General features: G+C 40.1%; 1 protein-coding gene across 1 annotated transcript in view; it reads right to left on the bottom strand.

Moving 5' to 3' along the window:
• The window catches only part of VIT1 (vacuolar iron transporter 1), a 120609-nt gene that overhangs the window by 28954 nt on the left and 65970 nt on the right, over nucleotides 1-25685 (bottom strand). The window contains exons 2-3 of the mRNA XM_089459223.1: nucleotides 16452-16537; nucleotides 16237-16351 (exon numbers count right to left, since the gene is read on the bottom strand). Of these exons, the coding sequence (XP_089315349.1) occupies nucleotides 16237-16351; nucleotides 16452-16537 (201 nt within the window). The remainder of the gene's footprint in view (nucleotides 1-16236; nucleotides 16352-16451; nucleotides 16538-25685) is intronic.

The following is a 25685-nucleotide window of genomic DNA, read 5'->3' as shown; positions in this document are numbered from 1 at the left end:
TGGTGGCCTTGACCTAGTAGCCAGTCAGTCGTCTCTATTTGTAACCAATTGATCTCGACTTCATATGTCTCAGCCCCTAGTTGGTTTGATTTTTGGATGGGATAACTCATCCTAGAAACTAGAGGCTTCGGCTCTTGACAACATCAATCTCGGCCCTTACTAAACTCGGCCTCTGCGCCTGCCATAATATCAACCGCTTTTGCAGACGACAATGTGACTCCACAATGGTGATAACTTCAAATAAACCTTGTTCCTAAATTCAACGAGTAACCGCAGATCGGCCTCACATATGAGTAAATTCTCACCCCCCCACCCCCCAAAAGCACTTTGGCCCTTGTTTAATTTGCTACAAAATCGACCCTCAAAACCATGAACTCAGCTGCTATAAACACATTTAATTCGACCCTTGCCACTAATGAAATCAACCTGCAACAATACCTGAGATGCGGCCACCAAAACTAAGCGTTTTCCATGCTAGGGTTTGGGTGCAGCCTCACTCAATATCCAAGAATAACTTCAAGCACCATTGTTCCTCAACAATGGTAAATTCAGTGCCTAATAATTCGGCCCAATCATAATGTATAACTCAACTCTTGAGGAAAAATAATAGTCGCGGCTTTTGGTAAAATCCCACGAATTTCAGCAAATAGATCAACCTGCAAAATAATAGGCTAGTGTTTCTTCTTCAATGCCCTCCCAAAATTTTTGGCTCCAATGATGTTAATCTTCAAACCATCAAATTGGCAGGAAAGCATGGCCCTCATACCAATGTAATAACCCTTAATTTAAATTTTATTTAATTTCTCAGAAATTATTCTTTGAAATGCTTCAAAAAAGGCACACAATAATGTTTGTTGATAAGATAAGATAAGATAATTATATTTATGTCCAACTAATGACCACAAAGTAGGTCCCAGGGACTGTTGAGTACAATGATGTCCATAAAATGCGAGAGAACCAAACGGTCACCTATAAAAAATACAATGCATGAATATAAAAAGTACAATGCAGGAACATAAAAGATACAATGTATGGAATGCCCTGATGAAGAGGATCAGACCCATCTCTCCTAACATCTAAGACTGACTGAAGAGCACTGGAAAAAATTCCACAAAGTTTGTTGGCCTAATGAAGGGTCAGCGGGAGGTGCGGACTATCTGTCCACTAACTCGTTGTCTGGGGGAGTTTGTGCACTGCTGAGGTCTGGAGGACCTAGTCCGTCTCCTAGGGACGAATCTGAGACGGTTTAGCTATTGAGGTCTCGTGTGGCGGGGTCAGGTCCCATGGATCCTCACTGGTATAGACTCTGGATATGAAACGGTATCAATCATTCTCTTTGTGACCCTGTCTAAAGGTAGTACCTTGAAAAATGTTGTGATCCTCTGTGTGGGGTCTAGTCTAATGGGAGGCTAAAGAATATGCACTCGAAACCTAAGAGCCTCCTACATATATAGGGCCAAACATCTCTCATCGAGATACCTGAAAAAGTCTGTGAAGGCTTGAGAGTTTCTAAACAGGCAATGGAACCTTCTCTGATCTCGTTGTAGATAGGGCATCCAAAAATGAAGTGCACCTCGGTCTCTACTTCCTGTAAATGACATACCTGACAGATTCTCTCTGGTCTATCAATCTAGTGGTCTATCTCTACCCGAAGTCTATGAGAACCTTCTTTGAATTGGCCTAGAGGAATACGAAGAGCATGCATCCAGTGGTGAAACGTATACTGGGGTCGAATAATGAGCTCATCTATCAACTCCAAGAAGTGCTTAGCATAGAAGGCCATCTTTGGGCGCAAGCCTCCAAAAGGATTGACCTAGGTGACCTGGACGAACTGCCAGTAGATGTCCTCCCTGATGATCTTGTTCAACTCTTGTCTAGTAGGTAGAAGGTGACTAGGAGCATCCAAGGAATATCGGAAAGGAAGGAGACGATCCAACTGAATGCCCACTAACTCTAAGAGATTTGAAACTCCTGTAAACCAACATCTAGCTTGGCTAGAGGGAGTAGAACGAACAATAGTCTCAGAAGAGCAATATGCCAAGTAAGGGTAACAATCCCTACTCTTTATCGAGTCTGCAAATCCCCGGACAAGACCAAATTGAAGACTGTCTCAAGCCGAAAGGGTTGAGCTCCAAACTTTGCAAGGATGATGTGTTGAGGTATTGTTTGTTTGCATCTAATGATGCGGCGGAGAAGAAGGGTTTGGACTCTCTCAACTAAAGCCCAATCCAACTCAAGTAAAGACGATCCCCAAATCTCTAAGCCGTATAGAACAGTGGGACGAATCAAGGTATCCATGAGGCTCATCTTGGACAAGATGTCCTAGAAGTGATGTCGAAAGCACCGTCTCTCGAGAAGGGCTAAGGATCCATATCCTTTGTTGATTCGAGGCTGAAGCATTGGTCGCAAACTGAAGCGGGGGCCTGAGAATTGCACCCCCAAGTACGTATACGTGTTGGTGATCTCAACCTCCTCCCCTCTGAATAGGAAGTGAAGATCTGAAGTTTTCTTCACCCCATTGAAGATCATAACCTTCGTTTTACCCAGGTTAACCATCAATTGTTGAAGATTGCAAAACAGAGCTAAGGCATCCAACTGCCCCTGTAATCCTTCTAGAGATGAGGAGAGGAGGACCATGTCATTAGCAAAGAGTAAAATAGATATCATGACCTAGTGAAGAAGGAAACCATCAGTGTCCTGGGTATGCTCGTGTAGAAAAGACTCCAACTCATCAATATAGATCCCAAACAGGGTAGGGGATAATGGACAACCCTGTTTAACCCCAATAGCGCTTCGGGTGAAATCACACATCCCATGAACCATGCGAAGACAACCAAGGAGGGACTCATATAGGCGCGTAATAGTTGTCAATAGGGTCGTCGAGATGCCAATATCTCTGAGTCTCTGGAGTAACACTTCCCTCGGAACAGAGTCAAAATATTTTCAAAAATCTACGAAACAACGATAGACTTTCGAAGAGCGATGCCGTGCCTACTCAATCACGACGCGGAGGGTGATGATGTGGTCAATGGTCTGATAAGCTGGTCGAAAACCTGCCTGTCCCCTATTTCTGAGTTGTCTCTACTCAAGGTCACTGGAGAGCTTCCTATGTAGAACAGTAGCATACAACTTCGAGAACGTGTGGCCCACCATGATTGTTCTGTAGTTATTAGGATTTGAGTTGGAGCCTGATTTGTGGATTGGATGGATGATGTGGTGTGACCATGCCGGTGGAAAACCTTCACGGACTACATGGTTGAAGAGATCAGCCAAGTAACTAACCAAAGCACGAAAACCGTGTTTAAAGAACTCTGCTTGGTAGCCTTCCTCATCGGTTGCTTTGTTGTTGTTCATCACCCAAATGGCCTCTCTAATATCTTTGTCTGAGAATAGGTAACAAGAAGGGGGTGGGGAGGTAACATGAACTTGGCCCTGCCCCGGAATATCATAAAGGTTGGAAGTGTGAGAGAACATGGATGTAGGGTCGAGGTCAGATGGAAGAGGGGAGCATCGGGGAAGGATGGTATGCCAGAATTGTTTAGGGGAGTGGGCAAGGAGAGCAGAAAGTTCTCGTCTTCTATGAGAGACAAAGAGTCGTTTCTTGCAACGAAGGAGACGATGGTAAGAAGCTTTGAGGTCAGGGTAGAAGGGTTGAGAGTGGGTGAAAGCATATCGAAGTTCTCAATGTAGAGTCTTGCATTCGTCATCGTACCATTTGTTCATGGGGCAAGATCCAACTTTTCGGGAGGTGAAAGTGGAACGAGTGGAGTGAGGGAAGGATTTGAGTGCTACTTCCCAAATGGCAGAGAAAAGACAGGTGTATTTAGTGGAAGCAGAATCAAGCAAGGAGAATTGGGTTTCTAATGGGAGCATCTTGCGTAGAGTAGAGGAGAATATGTCAAGGTCGCCTTTGTCAAATCGAAAGGTGGTTCGGGGTGGGCCCCGAGGGGAAGGATGGGGTGGAAGGGGAGGGTCAAACCGGAGAGAGAAGGAAAGAAGTGCATGATCAGCAAGGGGGATGGGGGAGACCGAGAGATGGTGAATAAAAGAGAGCAAGTTCTGGCTAGCAAGGACATAATCAACTACACTCACACCCCCGCCATATGGCCGACACGTGAAAAAGCGAGAGTCTGGGAAATAGGGAAGACCATTTAGAATTAACAACTCCTGTGATTCCCCCAACTGCAATAGATGCTTACCATAAACTGTTGTGGGCCCCAAAGCATCATCTGACATTCGGTGAAGCCCAACTAAATCTGGATCTATCCCCTGGGTACAAAACACGTCCTCTGATCAATCGTGGAGAGGGATCTGGAGATCTCTAGTACGAGTATTGAAGTCACCTAGGAGGATGACTTCCGCAACAACAGAGTATTGTGTGATGTCGGTGTACAAGTCTATAAAGGGGTCCCCATGTGAGCCATTATGGATGACAAGTGGTGAAGAGGCTGGGGGAAGTAACAGATTGCAATGTAGATGTCCCTCGGACGAGAGACTTTGACGCTAATCTGAATCCACATAAACCTGGCAAACTCATCTTTGACTACCACAGATACCATGTTCCTAAGTGAGTCACTAGCCAAACAAGCAACTCCACCTAACCCTCTGAGCCCTCTTGAGCTCCTCGTCCCCTGCCTGCAAACTATGAACCAATGGTAACCTGTGATACCTGGAAAGGGTCAAACAGGGCTTGCATGAGTCTCGATCATGAAGAGGATGTCCTTTGATTTGAGAGCGTCATACAAAAGTCCCGACGATGACCAAAAAGATCCATTGCCATTCCAACAGCAGATAGAGATGCATGTACCATGTCGTCTCCCCAAGCGGGCCCGTCATTTGGAACCTCCAGTTTGGGGTTCCCACCCAGGTGGGAAGGAGTCTCGAATGATTGCCCGAAGATTCCTGATAACTGCCCATTTCCCTGCCTATCGTGCTGCCATAACCTATTCTTTGGATTGTTTAAGTTTTGCAACGTGTGCTCAGGTGAGGTCCTCATCCAAGAAAATCTTGCTGGAGAGAGAAAACAACTTCTGCTTAGCCCTGAGGGTGCGGAGTCGATCGGATGCAGTCTGAAACCCGAGGAAGAAAGTGCAGTCGTAGCCCAACCAGGCTTTGTCCAGAGCTATATCAGGGAGGCTAAGGGTATCCTGAATGAACCTAGCCCCCACTTCCATAGGATTCGGAGATGAGTGAGGTAAGGGGAGACCTCTCACCTTGAGATTCAATTCTCTCGCTCGTCTGGTGCGTTCTTCCATAAGTTTTGCTTGCACCACCTCTTCAACTGCTGCAAGAGGGGTAGGAGTTTTATCCTTTGCCCGAACCACCTGTGCCCAAGAATTGATGTGTGTCTCAGTTTCTTATTTGAAGGTGGCCTGTTGGGATCAGATTTCTTCCTGCTTGCTTTTAAGGTCGAGAATTTTTGCATGCAACGTATCATTTAGAGAATGGAGATTTTCCTACTCTTTGCTTTCATGTAAAATCTTCTTAAGGGAAAAATTATTCCCTTCCACCTCCAAAACTCTGGTAGAGAGGGTGTGTATTTTAGAACGGAGCTTGTTGTTTTTAGTTTCCAGAAATTCCATTTTCTGCAAAATTTGTTTTACTTGCGCTGTCCAAAATGAAAAATAATGAAAAAATCGACAGCATGGTTTTTTCATGGACCCCAGTTTCAAGTTGTACCCCTTGACCTTCAGCCACTGTTACTTCAGGCAAAGCCGGAGGCTCTGACAAGATTTCAAGGAACTGGTTAACGTCCATGTGTAGGTCCATCAGATGTCCTGTAAAAACACTGCACAAACAGGGACTGTAACCTCAATTGTTATACAGTTGATTCGCCAGACACTTAACATGCATCCTCTCTTCCTTTCCTGGTTTGCGCCTCTGTTGTTGCTATCTGCAGTCGGTGCCTTGTCTCTGGCAGCAACGCGGCTTGGAGGTTACGGATGGATCCAAATATGTGGAAACCCAAGTGAGCGTTTTGGCAAGAAACCCCAGGTGAGTGTTTTTGTAGAAAATCCAGATGATTCCAAAAACCTGCTCTATGCGAAAATGAACCCCGAAAACACAAGCAATATTCCTAGCACAGTCACCAACGACGGCAGCATGCAGGTGGTAACACCTCAATGAGCATACAGTTCACAGTCAGATAACAACTTATTGTTTCAACTTTCTTTGATGGAGTCGATTACAGTTGGAATTCCTTCCGACTTGTGCAGTGAGCGGACAACTTCACACAGCAATGCGCTCAGATTGTTAGTCAACTACTCTGTCTATGTCTGTGAAAGAGGTAGCTTAGATAATTTAGCAGAATTATACTAATAGACAAATTTTACTGCAACAAACTCTGTCTATTTATTTATTATTACTGAAAAGGAATTACATCAAATTCATCCGAAATAAACCTAACAATAGATAAGCTAGAGAAACTCGGTCTTCTTCAAAATCCCTCTCTGGTTGAACTCCCTCGTCTGCAATGTAAGTTGCTTCAACCTTCTAACAATTACTCCAAAATCTCGCTAAGCTCCATTAAAGAACCTAAAGTTGTTCTCCCTCTTGACTAGCTAGAGCAGGATCTTTGACAACCAAAACTAATTGCCACCAGCTAGGGTGTGTCTCTCAACACTGAAATTGGGAATTGTACAAGGGTTTTCCCTCACACGATAAGCTACTAGAGCTCCCAAATCCAACACACAATAAACCAAATCTTCATGTCTTCAAATGATCCCTTGCCTTCCTTTTATTATGATGGTTGTCAGAATACCATGAGTCTTCCGAAAAGCATGGGCCTTTTTCTTTCTTTTAATAAAGTGACTTTTTTATAAGATTTGTTCTTTTAATTAATTTTTAAGTTACTTAACAAATTTTACTTTTATTAATTTAATTACTCAATATCACCTTAAGGATAACATTAAATAATTAAATTAGTTAGTTAGCCTTTTGTTCTCGAAAAAGGGCATTACACGTGTCCCCTTTGGCTCCAAAAAACTATAAATAAGAGCTCTCTTTTCCCATTCATCATCAAAAATTCCTTGGCACTCTCTTATCACCCTATATTCTTCTCTCAATTATTGTACGAAAGTAAGATATCCGTTACCAGTTTGTAATTGGCTATCATGGTTGACTCCAGCCTTTTGGAAAGTTATGAATAAAGATTGGTTTTGCTCTCAGCTACTATGCTCTCTTATCTTGTTGGTAACATTGTGTTGAATTTTGTGCATTGTAGAGATTAAATGTTTGTCTTGAATTTCGCTTTCATTCAAACATATCACATTTAATATTTGAATGTCTTTTGAATTTTTGCTCACAAAATCAAAATTTCAATCAAACTAGGATCTTAGTTTTAGCATTAGTTTTTCTTTGGGTTAGAATTTCATAGTTCCGAGTGTAGATAACTTTATTTTTGTGGGAATAAAATACTTTTTTGGAGCATTGTTTTGCAAAAGTTAAAAGTGAGAGAAGCAAAGTACGATTTCATTGACATCATCCAATGCAGGTATTTTATTGACATCATACAAGCCTGCATGTTTGTTGATCCTACTTCTGAATAAGGAATCCTCCCTTGACTTCTAAGAGTCTAAATAGATAAGGGGCTTATCAAATCACCATAGAGTGAGCCTCGTATCTATTTCATGCTTATCATACTTTATTTTCCAAACTCATTTTTGGAGTGTGCAAGAAAGCGTGATAACAATTCCTCAACTCACATCTCTTGGGCTTTTCATTTCAAATCAAGAGTATTGTGCTAGAATGTATTGCATGGTAACTCCTTAGGATGCATCATCTGGTATGTTGAAGACTTGTACACTAGAATGTTCACGCCAGAATGGCTGACACACATCTATGCTAGATAATGATTATGATTGGTGGTTCCGACGCACGTGTTTTTAAAATTTAGGTTTAGAGTTAACCTATCTATCCATCCGTTTTTTATCCCTCAACTCACATCCCTCAGGCTTTTCGTTTCAAATCAAGAGTACTATGCTAGAATGTATTGCATGTTAACTATTTAGGATGCATCACTTCGGCGTGTTGAAGACTTGTACACTGGAATGTTCATGCCAGAATGACTGACACTTGGATATCAACATCCAATTCTAGATAATGATTATGATTGATGGCTCTCACGCACATGTTTTTAATGGTTTTTTATAAATGTGATAGCTAATTACAATGTTATGATTTTAAGGGATATGGGCCAAGAATATAGGTTTAGAGTTGAGATAGATCTAGTTGGGCTTTGGTGTACGCAATTTGTTATCATTTTGAAATTTATTCGAAGATGTAAATGTTTGACACAAGCAATGGAAATGGATGTTCATGTGGCTTCCCTTTCTTTTCTGCATTAGTTTTTGCACGAATGGATGAATGAGTATGACTATGTAGATTTTTTCACGATAATACATAAGGTTTCTTGCTTAAAATATTGGGTTTATACTTGAAATCAACTTAGTTGGAGTTTGATGCATGTACTTTATTATCATTTAAAAATACATTGGAAATGTAACTATTTGTATGTAAATGTTTAACACGATAACGGAAATAGATGGAAATTGATGTTTAAGTGACTTCGTTTTTTAGGGGTTGTCTAACTCTTCTAAGTTTTGTTATTTTTGGCCGTCAAACAATACAGTTTTGGTCGAGATTGTATTTTTTCATTGTTCAAAATGCATTTTTGAATGCATAAATGGATTCAACACCCTCAAAAACCATTAGGGCACTTGGATTATGCAAACAACACAGCTCAAACTTGTGATTCTAACAAATCCCTACTAGATTTCGAGCGAAATTGACCAGAAAATATGAGGGAAAAGAGCCAAAACATAGAAGAGTTAGACTACAGCTTTTTAAATGGTATTAAACAAATACATGTCCATACTCATTAATACATTCATAAGCATTAATGGATAAAAAGAGACCATAGTATTAAAGCTCTATGAACTGGTCCTTGTTTGGACGTTCAAAGTAGTGAAAAGGAAAATCGACATTTTTGGCTTGAAATTGGGTAAGAATCTTTTGGTTAATGAAATTGTGGACGTCAACCAGTATAGATATGTTGGAATTTCTAAGTCTAACTATTAGAAACCCTTCATGTACTTTTCTGATTTATTTATGCCTACTTGTTTTGATTAATTAACAAGTTATTTACCATGTAAATACTGAAAATAAATACAAGTACATGCTCAACACATTACAGACCATCAACAGAAGGAAACAAAACAAGCACACAAGTGACACCATTGTTTTTGGACCAATGTCCCCGGAAAAACCCGATGTGGGAAAACCGGTGCAGCTATCTGAGGGTTTAATTATTAAGCAGTTTCAAAATACAATCTAGGTGCCAAAACTGGTTCACCCAACAGAGAATAATCTCGACAGTAGTGCCTCTACTTCGGAGACAAATATTCCGGTTGAAACCCCGGATAAACACTCTGACGGCTCCCAGCTCCAATCTGCCCCACAAAAACCCCAGCGTCAACCTCTAGGGACTGCATCAACCCTCTCTGGCCTAGCGTCTACCCAGCGTCACCCTAGCTCGCCCTACGTCAGCCTCTAGAGGCACTGCGTCAACCCTTAGAGCCTCTGTGTCACCCACGTTAGCTCTCTAAGGCACTGTGCAGCTCCTGGCTGTCTCTGCGTGAACCCTAGTTGGCTCTGCGTGAACCTCTGACTGGCTCTGCGTCCCTCTCTCCTGGCTTATGCACTGATCCTCCTGGTACTATCTCTACCTCTCTATTTCTGTATATACTACCCCTCAGCTACAACTCTGATTACTCCTTCGACTTCCTCGGCAAACCCTGCCCCAGAAAATCAAAATCTTGATCAACTCAGTGTGTTCTCCAAGTGACCCTCAAGCCTCCTCTTATACTTTTCTCGTTGACAATTCAACGTCCAAGATTAAGTCCCTAATCAACGACTAAGATTAACTCTCGCTTGATCCATGACTTTTGGACCCTTCTAACACAGTTTTATATTAATTCACATTAATATTCTATTTTCCCTAAGTTTAGACTTAGGGACTCCATTAAAAATAGTAATTATTTTAATATCTCCCAAACTATTTAGAATCTGTCCAAACCATTTCTCGATATTGGAGATCTCATGTGCTTTAGCCTCCACCGATTTTCGTGGCTAGAGCACATCTGATGCTACCCCAAATCAACACTCCCTCTTAGCGAGGACTGTGCTCTAGTAATACTCCTCACTGAGCATTACCCTGATCATCTGGCATCGGTCCCTGTGCTGATGCTAGGTCTGCTGCCCAACATCCTCTGTACTGTTGCAACATGTACTGCTACCCATGGCCCTGCCACTGCCACTGCTGCATCTATATGACAATACCCTCTACATCCGTGTTGCTGCCCATGGCCCTGCCGCTGCCACTGCTGCATCTGCAGTGCAACCCCTCTCATCATGCTGCATCGTGTTGCCCATAGCACTGCCACTGCTAACTGTTGCACTGTAACTCAGTTACAAAGAAGTAACTGATCTCCCAACTCTAACAGCTTCGTCGGGCTAGAAACACTCCTGATGTTGAAGCTCCCTCTGTCACTGACAAGTGCTCCCTCTCTGACCTCTACACTGTTGCAGCAACTCTGTGCATCTCGCACTACTACCTCACGTTGTCCTGGGACTCCTGCGCTGTAGCTCCCTCTGTCGCTCCATCCGCATCCGTCTCTACCGACATCCGCCAATCCTACTACTCATCTTCGGGGCTCCCGTAGCAAGGTATAATCCAAGAGGTTAAGTACCTCGAGGATCCTGCACCTCATCGCTTGTAGTCCATCTGACTAGAGCCCAATGTCTCCCCACTTCCGCTCAAGTGGCGTGTGAGCACTCATGGCACAGTCATCATCTATCTCCAATTCCTTCTCCGCCCTTGCTGGTGCTGCCATGGTCTCGGAAGCCTCTCCTTTGCTCTTCTTCCTTGGACACTGGCTCGCATAGTGACCCAGTTCCCCACAATTGAAGCATTTGACTTTGGAGAGATCCTTCTTCTTCTGTTTCTCCTACTTTCCCTCAAATGTTAGGGCAGCATCCTCCTCTTCCTCCTCCTTGATTCTGATCCCCTTGTCGCTGCTTCCCGCCTTGCTTAGCCTTCTGATCTCTTCTTGACGAAGAGCCGCCCACATTTCCTCCCAATCTAGAAGGGTCGCCCTGCCCAGTATGCTCTAGACAAACACCACCCAGTCTTCTGAGACTACATTCAGGGTTGTTCTCACCATCAATTCTTGATCCGACGTGGCCCCTGTGGAAGACAGCTGATCTTGGATCTCCTTCAATCGACCGAGGAAGGTGTCGATCTGTTCTCCCTTTTGCATCTGGTATGACCGCAGCGGATTTTCTAGTAGCATCTTCCTCTGCAAGGAAGTATGCTGATACAACTTCTTTAGGGCCTCCCACATCTCATTTGTCATATTCTTCTCGGTAATGTGTGGTACTACATGGTCCTTGACCCCGTCAAGGATGATGCTCTTTGCCCTCGCCATTGCATCCTCATACTTATCGTTATCCGCCGGGTCAACTGGGACCATTATTGTCCTCAAGGCGAAGTGCTTGAGACGGTTCCTGTCTAAAACGGGTAAGATTTTGGCCTTCCAGACTACGAAGTTTGAGGCTCCGTCCAGTCTGTCCTAGTCTCTTACCCCATTCACTGCCATCTCACTGCTCCTCTACTTCCCTTCTGGAAGTTCTCGGTGTGACTCCCTTTGAGCCTCGATTTCCCTCCTGGAAACCCCTCTACCAATGTCGAGATGCCCCCACTCCAATCCTTAGTGCAGCTGCACCACTGATCCGGATTTCTTGGCTAGAAATCCTCGGTAGCAACTCCCTCCTCCTTGGTCTTGCGCTGTTAGGTATTGTTCTGACTACAGTAACCCAGTAGCTTCACTCTGCAACTTACCCACAGCCTCCTAAGCCCCAGCAAACTAAAGGTTAGAGCTTCTAGGCTCTGCGCAATCCCGGCACCAGCAAAATCCGCACCTCCTGGCCACGGGCGTCAATCCTTCCTGATTGAGAAAGATGATCGGGCACTGCATAATTCGAGTTTGCTCCCCTTTGCCACTGCGTTGATCCTCTTCCCGACTCAAACTTGATGACGCAGGCACTGCATCACCCCTTCCTTGCTGCTTCTATGCTAGGAATAGCTTCTATCACTCGGGACAGTTATCTTCTGTTGCTGCTGCTCTGCTCGGCTGATGTCCTCAATTCTCCTATGATCTGTAACCACACTCTGATACCATGTTGGAATTTCTAAGTCTAACTGTTAGAAACCCTTCATGTACTTTTCCGATTTATTTCTGCCTACTTGTTCTAATTAATTAACAAGTTATTTACCATGTAAATACTGAAAATAAATACAAGTACATGCTCAACACATTACAGATCATCAACTAAAGAAAACAAAATAAGCACACAAGTGACATCGTTGTTTTTGGACCAATGTCCACGGAAAAACCCAATGTGGGAAAACCGGTGTAGCTATCTAAGGGTTTCAATTATTAAGCAGTTTCAGAATACAATCTAGGTGCCACAACTGGCTCACCCAACAGAGAATAATCTCGGCAGTAGTACCTCTCCTTCGGAGACAGATATTCCGTTTGAAACCCTGAATAAATACTCTGACAGCTCCCAGCTCCAATCTGCCCCATGAAAACCCCAACGTCAACCTCTAGGGACTGCGTCAGCCCTTTCTGGCCTTGCGTCTGCCCAGCATCACCCTAGCTCGCCCTGTGTCAGCCCTTAGGGCCTCTGCGTCACCCACGCTAGCTCTCTGAGGCACTGCGCAACTCCTGGCTGTCTCTGCGCAACTCCTGGTTGTCTTTGCGTGAGCCCTGGCTAGCTTTGCGTGAACCTCTGGCTGGCTCTGCGTCCTTCTCCCGACTTCTGCGCTAATCCTCCTAGTACTATCTCTATCTCTCTGCTTCTGTACTCACTGCCCCTCAGCTGCAACTCTGATCACTCTTTCGACTTCCTCAGCAAACCCTGCCCGAGAAAATCAAAATCTTGATCAACTCGGTGTGTTCTCCAAGTGATCCTCAAGCCTCCTCTTATACTTTTCTCGTTGACAATTCAACGGCTGAGATTAAGTCCCTAATCAATGGCTAAAATTAACTTTGCCTTGATCCATGACTTTTGGACCCTTCTAAAACAGTTTTATACTAATTCACATTAATATTTTATTTTCCCTAAGTTTAGACTTAGGGACTCCATTAAAAATATTAATTATTTTAATATCTCCCAAACTATTTAGAATCTATCCAAACCATTTCTGGGTATTGGAAATCTCATGTGCTTTAGCCTCTCCACCAATTTTCATCGCTAGAGCACATCCAATCCTACCCCAAATCAACAAGATCCATCTTAAGCACGGACCTAACATGAGCTGAGAGGGATCAGATTTCTTTAGGGGCAAACTTCTTTTAAAGTGAAAAATACAATGTGTAATTTTTAAATGTTTAAATTGTATTTTTGAATGCTATAGAAAATACATAACTTAAACATGTAAGTCCAAAAAATATTTGTTGGATTTCGAAAAGAAAAAACATATATCTAAAAAAAAGACCAATATGTAAAATATTGAGACACTTCAATCGTTTTAACCATAAAAACTTATCTTTTTCAATATCTTTAATATATACATAATTTTTTTAAACAATATATAATATATACATAATTGACATTAAAATATTTTACATAACATGTGCATCAATATATTTTTAAGTATACATGAATATTTTATTATATACAACATAAAAATATTTTATTTTAACATGTTTTCTATATATACATATTTATGAAGTTGTTATCAACATACATTAGTTAACATCGATTTTCAAATAATTTATTTAAATCTCGTGTTGAAATATTGTTTTAAAGTATAATGTTTAAACATCTTACTCACATTTTTTTTTACTTTAATTACTTTACATGAAATTATATTAAGTCATATAGACAACTAACTAAACATGCATAACATTTTCATTTTTGTTTTTTTATTATAGCCGACATTTTTTCTATTTAGAGATATATATATATATATATATTAACGGGGACACATGTCAACTCCACTTTGAACAAGGACATATTTACGTCACCCTCATACTGGCTATAGAATGAGCATTTCAGCTCAAAGATTGATATTGCACAGGAATAAAAGGGGTATTAGAAAGTATTAAATCTATATACACATTAAAAACAACCATTTAAACAATTGAAATTTTGGGCAAATTTGACTCAGAGATGACTATTGGGAAAAAATTGCTGCCTTTTGGTGAGGATAATAATGATGGTTATACATATAGTTTCTTGCTTAACTCGATATCCTCTTAATTATTTGCGGATTGACAACAACCTTTGTAGATGTTTCGAGTGAGACACGGAATATTTGGATGGTGAAACTGCCACTGTCTATTTTTAGGATGACTAAACTGGAATGACTGAATCATTGGCAAACCTAGAGAACCTGTGGGCACTAAAGCAAATGAGACAAGCATTATTTATAAGTGTATCTTATATAAATTCCCTGGAAAGACTTTTCGCATCAGCAATTCACTGTGCTCTAATATATAATGTAGACCATCCCAAAGGGTCTCAGCTTAGAGAATTCATTATGTAAGACTCAGATCGTTGACTACTTCAGCTCAACTCAATTACTTGATGAAAAGAGTCGTAAAGAAAAGACTCAGATTGTTAAGTACTTCAGCTCAACTCAATTACTTGATGAAAGACTCAGATCATTGAGTACTTCAGCTCAACTCAATTACTTGATGAAAAGTGTCGTAAAGAGATGAAAGAAAATTGTCAAGAGGTTGCACATAACATTATCTCAAATTGAGAACCTTGAACTTAAAATTCTGAACTTCTACTATTCTGTTAAAACAAGAACTTTGAACCAAATTCCAAATGTCCACAATGCACAGCGATGATATAACCCAGGTCTTTATCATGGCAATTATCTGCCATAACCCATGTAAAAGAAATAATAATACAGGATCAATGTTTTATTAAAGATAAGTGATAAAAATATCAATGCCCTGACTCAACCACTAAGCCATTACCCCATAAAAAAATTAAAAAATAATACACTATCCATATTTTATTATAAATAAGTAATAAAGTACCATCAATATCTTCGTCATTTAATTACAAAATAGTGCACAATGGTTGACATTTGGACCCTTTATGAAAGGGTATAAATGATCACCAATTTTTAATGTTAAATATTCATAGGTTTCTAGCAACTTTTCAAACCATGATTTTTTTTCTTTCAAAGGCTCTCACCAAGATATATGTATAGGGTTTGGAGGCCATTATTTTAAATTTAAAAACATCCCCACCCCAACTCATCTTTAAATGCAGAATTATCCTCTATATTTAATTGTAATTTTTAGAAATGTTGATAGATTTAATAAAAATAATTCATAGTTCCAAGTGGGTCTGACCGGTTTTCTTTTGAAAAGTCTCACACATCAATTTGAGTGATAGTGTATATGGAACTTTATATGGATTGAAGGCCTCACAAATATCTCGAAACATTAACTTTCACATGTAAATACCCTACCTGCTCCAGAATTGAACACATGACTTTCCCAGGAGAAAACCTATGTTTTTAATTGCCAAGCCCACTCATGATGTGCATCCTACTTATTACCTATATGCATGATTATTTAGTATTCCATCGTCCTAATCCATTCAAATTAGAGAACGATAAAACAAACAATTCCACAATGTCAGTACTCCAACATTGGTTTCAAAGGAACATAACGGAATATTCTCACAATAGAAGAAAAGAAAATCTATATCATGCCCCCCTTCGGAGATTTGAAGGCCTCCTTTATAGTGAAGATGCCCCATATTCTCTCTGCCAGTTAAAGTAATATATATATCTATTTGTGGGGATCAGGCCTGGGAGCAAAGAGAAAGGAGAATATGATGCCAGTAGAAGCCCAAAGCTTGTTAGTTCGAGATATAGAATCAATTAGGCAAGGCCTCTTAGTTTCAAAGGAATATAGAATAACGACTGGAAACCAAATTCAAACATATTAAGTGCTATTGATTTATCATTTACTACATATGTCTGTCTCGTATACTTTTGTAATATGATTTTGGTGGGCAGCAAATAAACTACCAAGCACGATGCAACTATTTGGTAGCCCCATAAAAATAGCAATAAGTGACGGAATTAAATAAAATCTCACTCCCATATCTTTATAACAACTAATATAAGTAATTACTAACCTCATCATGAATTCAAGCCATGCTTCAGGGCGTTTTCGAAGAGCATTGACCATGGGCCAATACTCATTAGGTTCCAACCCATATTGTGCAAGAATGTCTGCCACCTCGGAAGCCTCTGTCACAACGTTACAAAAAAAGGAAATTGAAATTAGATCTGCGGCTAAGAATAAATGCCTATCACATAATTCCAATCTACTCTCATTTGGAAAACTCACCAACTTCGGGTACGCTAACTATTTCTTCTTGCTCACGTCTCTGCTCCCTCATGTAGTGATCAGCTTCGCTTTTAGCCGCAAGATACCTGCAAAACCAATTTAAACTTAAACGTTTCATCAAATACGATTTTCATGGAAGCAATGTTTTTTTTTAAGAAAGTATCGTTCATGTAGACAATGAAAACTAAGGCTATCTTTCTTTTAATCAAAACTTTTTTAAAATAGCATGATGTGTTCAGATTCAACCATTGTAAATACCGTCAAATTTAAATTTTGGACTACAGATTTTCTTCTAATATGGTGTAAAAGCTTCATCATTTAAAGGTGGTTTGGAAACGTGTTAAACATTACTTGTTCAAAGATAAAGATAATTGTGGTAAGTTTTTTACCCAGAATCTTCAATTATGCAAAAAGTGTGAAATCATGTAGCAAAAACCAGGATCATTACATGCTTAAACGCCATACAAACAACAGAACTTCTAAAATTAACAGAAATCAAACCAATAGAAGGAACAAAAATAATACTCCATCTATTAGATTTTCCGTGTGCAAAATAGAGATATTATGGTGTAAAATATTCATTATTTAAAGGTTTGGAAATGTGCTAAACATTACTAGTTCGATGCAAAATGTATGAAACCATGTGCAAACAATAGAATCATTACATGCTTAAACTCCATACAGGCAACAGAACTTGTAAAATTAACAGAGACTCAAAACTGATAAAAGGAACAAGAGAATAACGGCATCTATTAGATCTGTTGTGTCTGAAATACAAGGTGAGGCCCACTATCTATAGCAAACTGGTAGGAGTCCAACATTTAAGAAGGGTGGTCAGCAGCTACACCAACTGAGCACTTCATAATTTAGTCCAACATTTCAGAAGGGTGGTCAGCGGGTATACCAACTGAGCATTTAATAATTCACCTAAGTTAACTTACAACAGTGTATGTACAAAAATCTCAAAAATTGGCCCTGATTACAAGGCCATGATAGGTACCCATGTACAAAATGCTCAAAACAGTAAAAAAAGGAAAAAAAGGGAGGAGCACCGAAATTACATCACCCCCCAAACAACTTGCTTCACCCAAAGCAAGGTACAAAGTTGAACATACTAAGTCTTTGTCAAGGGTTTAGTGAAGATGTCAAGCTACCTGCAATTCAGTGCAACAATACTACAAATCAATAATCCCATCAGGATTCAATAGGTATATGTAATGCATGTGGACTTCTATATGCTTGGTGCATTGATGCTCTACTTGCTCTCTGGAAATACGGATCACACTCTAGTTATCACGCCAAATTAGAGTAGGCTGCTCCTGAAAACTAAGCTTAGACAAAATTAGCAAAACCCAAATAGACTAGGTAGCAGCACTAACAACAATGTTCCACAGGGATGCATCTTCCAGGTTGGGGTGCGCACCCCCTCACTTCCTATGCTGAGCATGGGAGATGGGGGCACACCCTCTCACTTCCCATGCTCTGGGGGTGGGGATGCATTTGGAAATGTTTCCAGCACACCCCCTTTTTTGGGAAAAGGGAAACATGTCCCCAATGTGGGGAGCATGTCTCCCAACATGGGGGGCAATTGGGCATCCCCTTGCCCTTGATTTTTCATGGAACAACCCTTTAAGAAAAAACAAAGATAAAGGTTTGGGCTTTTAGGATTTGTGATCTTAGCAATAAATGTTAATATTTTATTCTTAAAGCAAAAGTTCGCATTCTCCTTATCTTTTTTAATGGGATATGAAATTCCACTTTACTTTCACTTAAATTTTTGACATTGCCATTAATTGTTTCAGGATGATTGAGAGTTCTTCCAACTTCATCGTACTTCATATGTAGAAAGTGGAATTTCATATCCCATTCAAAATTCAACAGACTTAACAATTTTTATCCCATTCAAAATTCAACAGACTTAACAATTTTTAGGATTTTAGGATTGACAAGGTTGTAGCGCTTCCATTGGATTTCTATCATATGGATATGGGATTGACTTTCATCAAGACCACCAAGCTATGGGATTTTGCATCATGTAATCACCTATGAGACATGTAATCATCCATGAGAATTAATATAGAATTGATCTCTTTCTAAAATGTCACTTATGTATATCATTCTTATTTTCTTGCAAGATAATTCTTATTTAAAATATATATATATATATATATATATTTGTATTTTTATATACTGCATTTCCCCATATACCCAATCTAGACATTCTCATTTTGGAAACTTGTACATGTTTACACGTTTCGTGCAACTTAGTTATTTTGCTTAGTACTAATTAGACTCAACTTAGTTATTTTGCCTAGTAGTAATTAGACTCTAGAATGATTAATAGTGAATGATGAAACTAAAATCAATATATGTATACGATATTTCATTTAATTAGACTCCAGAATGATGAATAGTGAATGATGAATCTAAAATCAATGTAGACTATTTCATTTATGAATATGAATTTGAATCATGTTTATATGATCGGCAAATTTGAAATTAGTATTTTATTGTTTAGTTTTAGTATTTAATTGCACAATTGTGAATTTGTATGGGATGAATTATTATTGTTGGTATTTTATCATTATCATTATTATTTCTATGATTTTAAAGGCGACGACCGTATGCTAGGGGCCTTGACATCCCCCTGTCCCATATGAACTATCCCTAAAATTTGGGGGTGGCTCACACATGTTCCCCATGTGGATTTCCCTACTCATGCACTTCATGAGAATCCTAGAAACTTGGCGAAACATTGATTAACAACACCTTGACACTCTACTTCTATAGAAGAAAGGGCGATGGCAACATGCCTTTAACTAGACCGAGCAATAGGACTAGAGCCAAGATGAAATACATAGCTAGAGATGGATTTGTGGTCATTGAGATCGCCAATCTAATAAGAGTTGGTACAACCCACTAAATTTGCATGACCATCAGAGGAATACTAAATGCCAAATGTGTGTGTCTCTCTCGGGTAGCTAAGGCTTCTCTTTGCAGTTGTCCAATGAATTTCAAGTAGTTCCTGCATGAACTGGGAAACCATCCCAACTACATAGGAGATATATGGATGACTATGACTCAAGTACAAAAGGCCACCAACAAGTTTTTGATACAATGTAGCATCAACCAAAGGAGTGGACACTTGGTTGACAACTTGACTCTTGACAAAAAATGGCATGGGTGCAAAATTTCAATCCAACATGTGAAATCTACTAAAAAGATTCAAGGCATACTTCAACTAAGAGAGACCTATCCTGAATGCAAACGAAGTGATTTCTAATCTAATAAAGTAGTGAAGGAATCCTAAATCTGTCATGTCACATTGTTGCTGAAGAGCAACCTTCACATGGTCAATCAAGGCAGGTGAGCTCGTAGTGAGAATGAGATCATCCACATAGAGGAGAATGAGAATTTCATCATCTTGCAGCGAAATATAGACAATTGATTTGGAGTGGCGATGAGAAAATCCTATAGAGAGAAGAAGAAATTTTCCTTCTCATACCAAACACTAGTGATCTTGATTGGATCATTATCTTATTTTTCATCCATCTTGATGTTTTCAAAGTAGAAAAATGGGAGGAATCAGCGCATAGACCATTTTTACCAACAAGTCCCAATTTGGCAAATTAGGGTTTAAAAGCTTCCAAGAGAATTTTGAGGCATTTAATGAAGTTTTTTGGCGTCCAAAAATTCCCACTTGCGTCAAATCCCCTAGCGTTGTTATACACTCAAATACCTTTCCAACGACACAAGAATTACCTCAAACAGCGTCCATAAGCAAAATTTATGCCACTCAAAAGTTGAGCTTCCTGTTTTGTCCACCATGATTCGAGACAATGCCATGTCAACCCCATTACTCATGGAAAAGTGGCTAGCCATGTGACCCTGATGAAGAAGAATCTAGAAGAGTAAAGTTCTAACTCATAATGAGGGTTGAATGGTTCAAATTTGACCCCTACTTGGTATCAGATTGTGTTATAACCAAGCTACTAGGAAGAAAAGGGGTTCGATTCTATTCTAGTGCATTTTGTTCCATAGTAGCACAGGGTACCTGAGAGTGGATAGAGAGAGGGAAAAAAGAGGGTTTATGTTCTATAGCAAACTATGCCCACAAATCTCACTCCTTTTTATTTGCACCATTTCCATTCAAAGAAAGAGAGAGCAAAGTAGCCTCACATTCCAACTGGGTTTTCTCTTGAAAGGATTTCCCAAGTCATAGATTTGTGTTATTGTGGCTTTGTGAGCGATTGTTTTATCTGTTCTCTATTTTCCGCATTATTTTATTTTGCATGCATACGCAATAAACAATAACTTAATAGTTCTAGAAATCTAAGGAGAGATTAACTCTCATAGCACAAATTTTGGAGTTCGGTAGATTTTTATTACATATGTTGTGACAAACTATCCAATAGAATGTCCACGACAGTTTACGGATCACATAGGAGCTTGTTTGAAACCATACAAGGATTTTTTAAAGCTTAAACACAGGTGAAGAGCCTTGGATAAAACCTAGAGGTTGCTCCACGTAAATCTCTTTTTATAAATCTCCATGAAGAAAAGCACCTTGGACATTGATCTCGTATACTATCAACTATCGAGATGCAACTAGAGAGAGAAGAAGGTGAATAAAATTCATTTTAGCCACGGGTGCAAACATTTCAGAATAGTCAATGCCCTCAACTTGAGAAAAAAATTCACAGCCAATTGAACCTTATATTTGCCTACAATACCATTTGCAACATATTTGGTCCGATATACCCACTTACATCAAACCAATTTTCTACCTTTTGGAAGAGGGACCAAGTCCCAATGCTAATTTTCAATAAGGAATGATACCTCATCTTCCATGGTTATGTTCCACTCTGGAATACAATGGGTGTCATGAAAACCCTTTAGATCTTAAGCACAACCATAAATACTAGAGGAGTTCTTTCAAGAGAGACCTGGGTTCTTCTTTGACCCCAATTAGGAAGTGGTGGAAGAACTTCATCACATTGTTCAATAACAACACTATCATGGGCAAGAGAAGTCAAATCAAAAGAAGGAAAATCATATGAAGATCCAGGATACTGAGGGGGATGCTCATCAAATTCAACACTCTTATTGATCATTAACTCGTGTTTCAAGATCAAGTAATCTATACCTTTTAACATCTTCAAGTAGCCAACAAATATGTGAGGCTTACTTTGCGTGTCCATTCCCTTGTACTTTTCTTTGGGGATGTGGGCCCAAGCACTACACCCAAAGACTTTGGGATAGCCAACAGATGGTTTCCACCCACTCCAAGCTTCTTTTGAGGTCACCATTTGAACAATCTTGTGACGTGTCTGATTTCGAACATAGTTGGCACAATCAATGGCTTCAGCCCAAAATTGTGGGGCAAGACCTCTACAATGGATCGTGCAATTTTCCATCTCCTTCAAGGTACTATCTTCCTTTCAACAACACCATTTTGTTATGGTTTGTCATCCATCTCGATGCATTTGGAGTGGAAAAAGTGGAGGAATCAGCTCATGGGACCATTTTTACCAGTGGGGCCCAGTTTGGCCAAACGGAGTCTGAAACCTTCCATGAGCGCTTTGAGGCATCAAACGACGTTTTTTGGGGGTAAAATTTTGCTGCAATGGCACCGCAACTTTTCATGCTATTCTACACAGAGATCTTTCCAACAACACAATAAGCGTCAATCAGAGTCCGTATGCAAAAGTTATGACACTCAGAAGTTGACCTACCTGTTTTCACACCTAGAGTTCAAGAATACACCACGTCAGCCCCCATTATTTATGGAAAAAGGGCTAGCCACATGTTTGTCATGTAAAAGACTCTAGAAGAGTCTATATTGTAAGTCTAGTTAAGAGTTGATGTAGTCAAAATTAACCACTAGTAGGCTATCAGGTTGTGTTATAACCGAGCCACTAAGAGTGCATTCCATTCTTTCGAGAGCATTTTGTTCCATAGTTGAGCAAAGATAACTAGGAAATATAGGAGGTCGAGCACACAAAGAGGATTTGTGCACTCTAGTATCCCACGGGGCCACGGGCATTACTTCTTTGTACCTACAACCATATTTTCAGACATAGAGAAAGAGAGCGAAGCGGCCTCACCCTCCCACTGAGTTTTCTCCCGAAAGGGTTTCCCAGAGAGCATATCTTGTGTCTTGTCTGTCTGTGTGTGTGCTTATTTTATCGTTCTCTACTTTTCTGCATAATTTTCATTCGCATGCATGCACTAAGTACAGTTAAATCCACAGATCTTAAAGTTTAATAAACTGTAATAGTGTAAAAATTTTAGAGTTTTAATATAATATTATTAGATCTGTTGTGATGAACTGTCCAGTGGAATATCCACGACAGTTTACGGATCATTTGGTATCAGAGAAGGTTTCTTTGGGTATTTGTGGATATTTGCAAGGGATCTAGGTCGGTGGGGTCGAAAATCGTAAAACCTTAATCATGGCCGATGAATCTGTAAATGAACCTCATGATCTTGCAGAGGTGAGGTTTTCGTGGCTCGAACAACAAGTCGCGGATATAAATCACAATGTAAACCTCCTCATGGCGGCCCTAAGCAATAAGTTGGGGATATTTGGAGAAGATGGGGGTTCGAATGCAAAGGACAAATCAGAAGGGGGATCGGGAGATCGGGAAGACACGGAGAACCAGCCGAAGAAAGAACCCGAAAAAGATCAACCCAGTTTGAGTGTCGTGAATCAATCCCTGTTCAAAATGGAAGCAAAAGTCGATATCAAGCCATACCACAGCGAGATCGACGTTCTAAAGCTGAACCACCGATTGCAGCAACTGAAAGTTTATTTCAACGTCCATCAGATCGAGAAAGGGCAAAAGATCTCATTCACGTAGCTGAAATTAGAGGGCCATGCATTGACTTGGTGGGAGAGCCACACGGAAACCCTAAGGTTGGAGGGAGAACCTCCAGTGACTAAGTGGGAGGATTTCAAAACCCTCATTAAGTCACAGTTTTATCCCATTGGGTATGTGGAGGACCAGTGGATCCAGTGGCATTACTTCAAGCAAAAGTCGGGCCAAAGCGTGCAGGAGTACACCACAGAATTCAAAAAAATGGTTATAATGTTGGGTATCTCTCCAAAGAACCTAGATGTACTCCTCGAGTATTTGGGGGGTCTGCACCGCCATATATGTGAGCAAGTGATGTTGTTCAAGCCCAAATCGGTGGACAAGGCTTGTGTATAGGCACAGTACCTAGAAAACATAGACCTGAAAATAGCGCAGTCAAGTGGATCGAAGCAGAAGGAGCAACATGAATCTTCTAAGGAGGGGAAGAAGAAGCAAAAAGTAGGAAAAGATAAAAAGACGACAGCCATAGAAAACCAGTGCAAAGATCCCAGCAACCACTGCAACATTGATGGCCATACAGAGGAGAAGTGTTGGAAGATGCATCCAGAGTTAAAACCGAAGAACAAGAAGAAAGATAATAAGAAGAAGAATCTCATCACCACTTATTCGAGCAACCAAGTTGAAAGTAGCTCAAACGTGGATGAGAAGATCATCTGTACATCAGTGTAGAAGGTGGTGAATCTGAGTAGCCTTCAGCAACAAGAAGAGAAAGAAATGACCAAACTCTTCCATATAAAGATACAGGTCAAGAAGACAAAGATTGATGCTCTGTTTGACTCAAAATCGTAGGTGAATCTCATTGTAGCAAACCTGGTCAAGAAGTTTGGGTTGGAAGTTGGTGATCATCCAAACCCATATCCACTGGGATAGATAAATAAGGATGCAAAGCTGAAGGTAACAAAACAGGGCAAAATTAGATTTGCTATCAGTGCTGATTTTATTGATGAAGTACATCTGGATGTGGTTCCCCTTGATGTATGTGGAGTCGTGTTTGAGAGTCCATACATGTACATGTGTGATTCAATATTCATGAGGAGATCTAACCAGTACTAGTTCATCAAGGATGGAAAATCGTTCATCATCAACGCGCACAAAGACAAGTCGAAAATTTCACTGGTAAGTGCCCACCAGGGCAAGAAATTGATCAGTTCCAGCAAGAAGTATGTTTTATTGTTTCTCAGAGAAATTCTGAAGAGGAGTCAATAAGAGGCAAGCAATCCCTAGAGAGGTGTACTAAGAAACAGAAACAACAATTGGAAGAGTTGTTACAGGCATACAAGGATGTGTTCTACGAGCCTAAAGGGTTACCACCTAAGAGAGAAGTGGAGCACGAGATCCAGCTATTCCAGACTCCCCATTGCCAAATATTGGGTTGTACAGGAAGTCTGTTATAGAAACAAGTGAGGTGAAGAAACACTTACGGGAACAGGGTGTCATTTGACTGATACATCACCATGTGGGTCACCTGTTGAAAATAGCAACAAGAAATGTTAAAAATAGCAACTAGAAATTCCAATTTAATTTGTCCTTGAATTAAATTGTGAATTAAATTGAAATTCTATTCTCATAGCAACTTGTAATAGTTAATTAAGTTAAATTGACTTAATTGACTTACGAAATTTGAATTGGAAGTCTATCTAGAGTCATGTAGAGTGATCCCTAAATTTTAGGGGCCCAGGTTGAGTTCTTTTGAGTTGTAATTAATTAACTCAGTCTAACTGAGTTATAATCAGTTAAACTAGTTCTAACTATTGGAGGAACTAGTAGGAGGTCTAGTAGTGGAGTAGTGCACCAATGCATCACCAATACCACACCAGTTAACTGAAGATTCACTCATAAATAACTCATGCATGTCAGTTCAGAGGAAGACCCAGTTGATATTAGAGTTCAGGGACAGTGTACTATCAGTTGTATAATTTTCCGAGTTGTACATATGGTGCATGCAATCAGTTGAGGGCCTATGGATGGATTGCGCAGTTATGGTGAGGGAATTTCCACATTAAATATAGGCTAATTCTATTAGGGATTGCGCAAGGAAGTAGGGGCTTTGAAGGCTAGTAAATTGGCTAAGTGTTGGCCAGAGTCAGCCTAGGAAGCAGAGAGTTAGATTGTACTTGTGCAGGAATTGTTCAGGACAAACAAACATTGTATTTGCTTCTCAGATCTTCTAATTAATACAATATAGATAGTCAGGATTTTTAGCAGTTGCTTTCCCCAGAGAAATATATGTTATGTGCGATTGCTATTCTTCCTTTTCTGCTTAGTGTTTTTATCGATCAATTTTGCTTTCCACTGATGAGTAGAGTAAATTCTTGTCTTTTGTTTTAGCATATCACATAAGTTGTTGAATCTACAG

The sequence above is a fragment of the Pinus tabuliformis genome, chromosome 7 (genome assembly GCF_031772625.1).
Source record: "Pinus tabuliformis cultivar Carrire ecotype Pingquan chromosome 7, CPIR1, whole genome shotgun sequence".
NCBI lineage: Eukaryota > Viridiplantae > Streptophyta > Pinopsida > Pinales > Pinaceae > Pinus > Pinus tabuliformis.
Note: the sequence above shows the minus strand (reverse complement) of the source record. Positions and strands in the feature narration are given on the sequence as shown.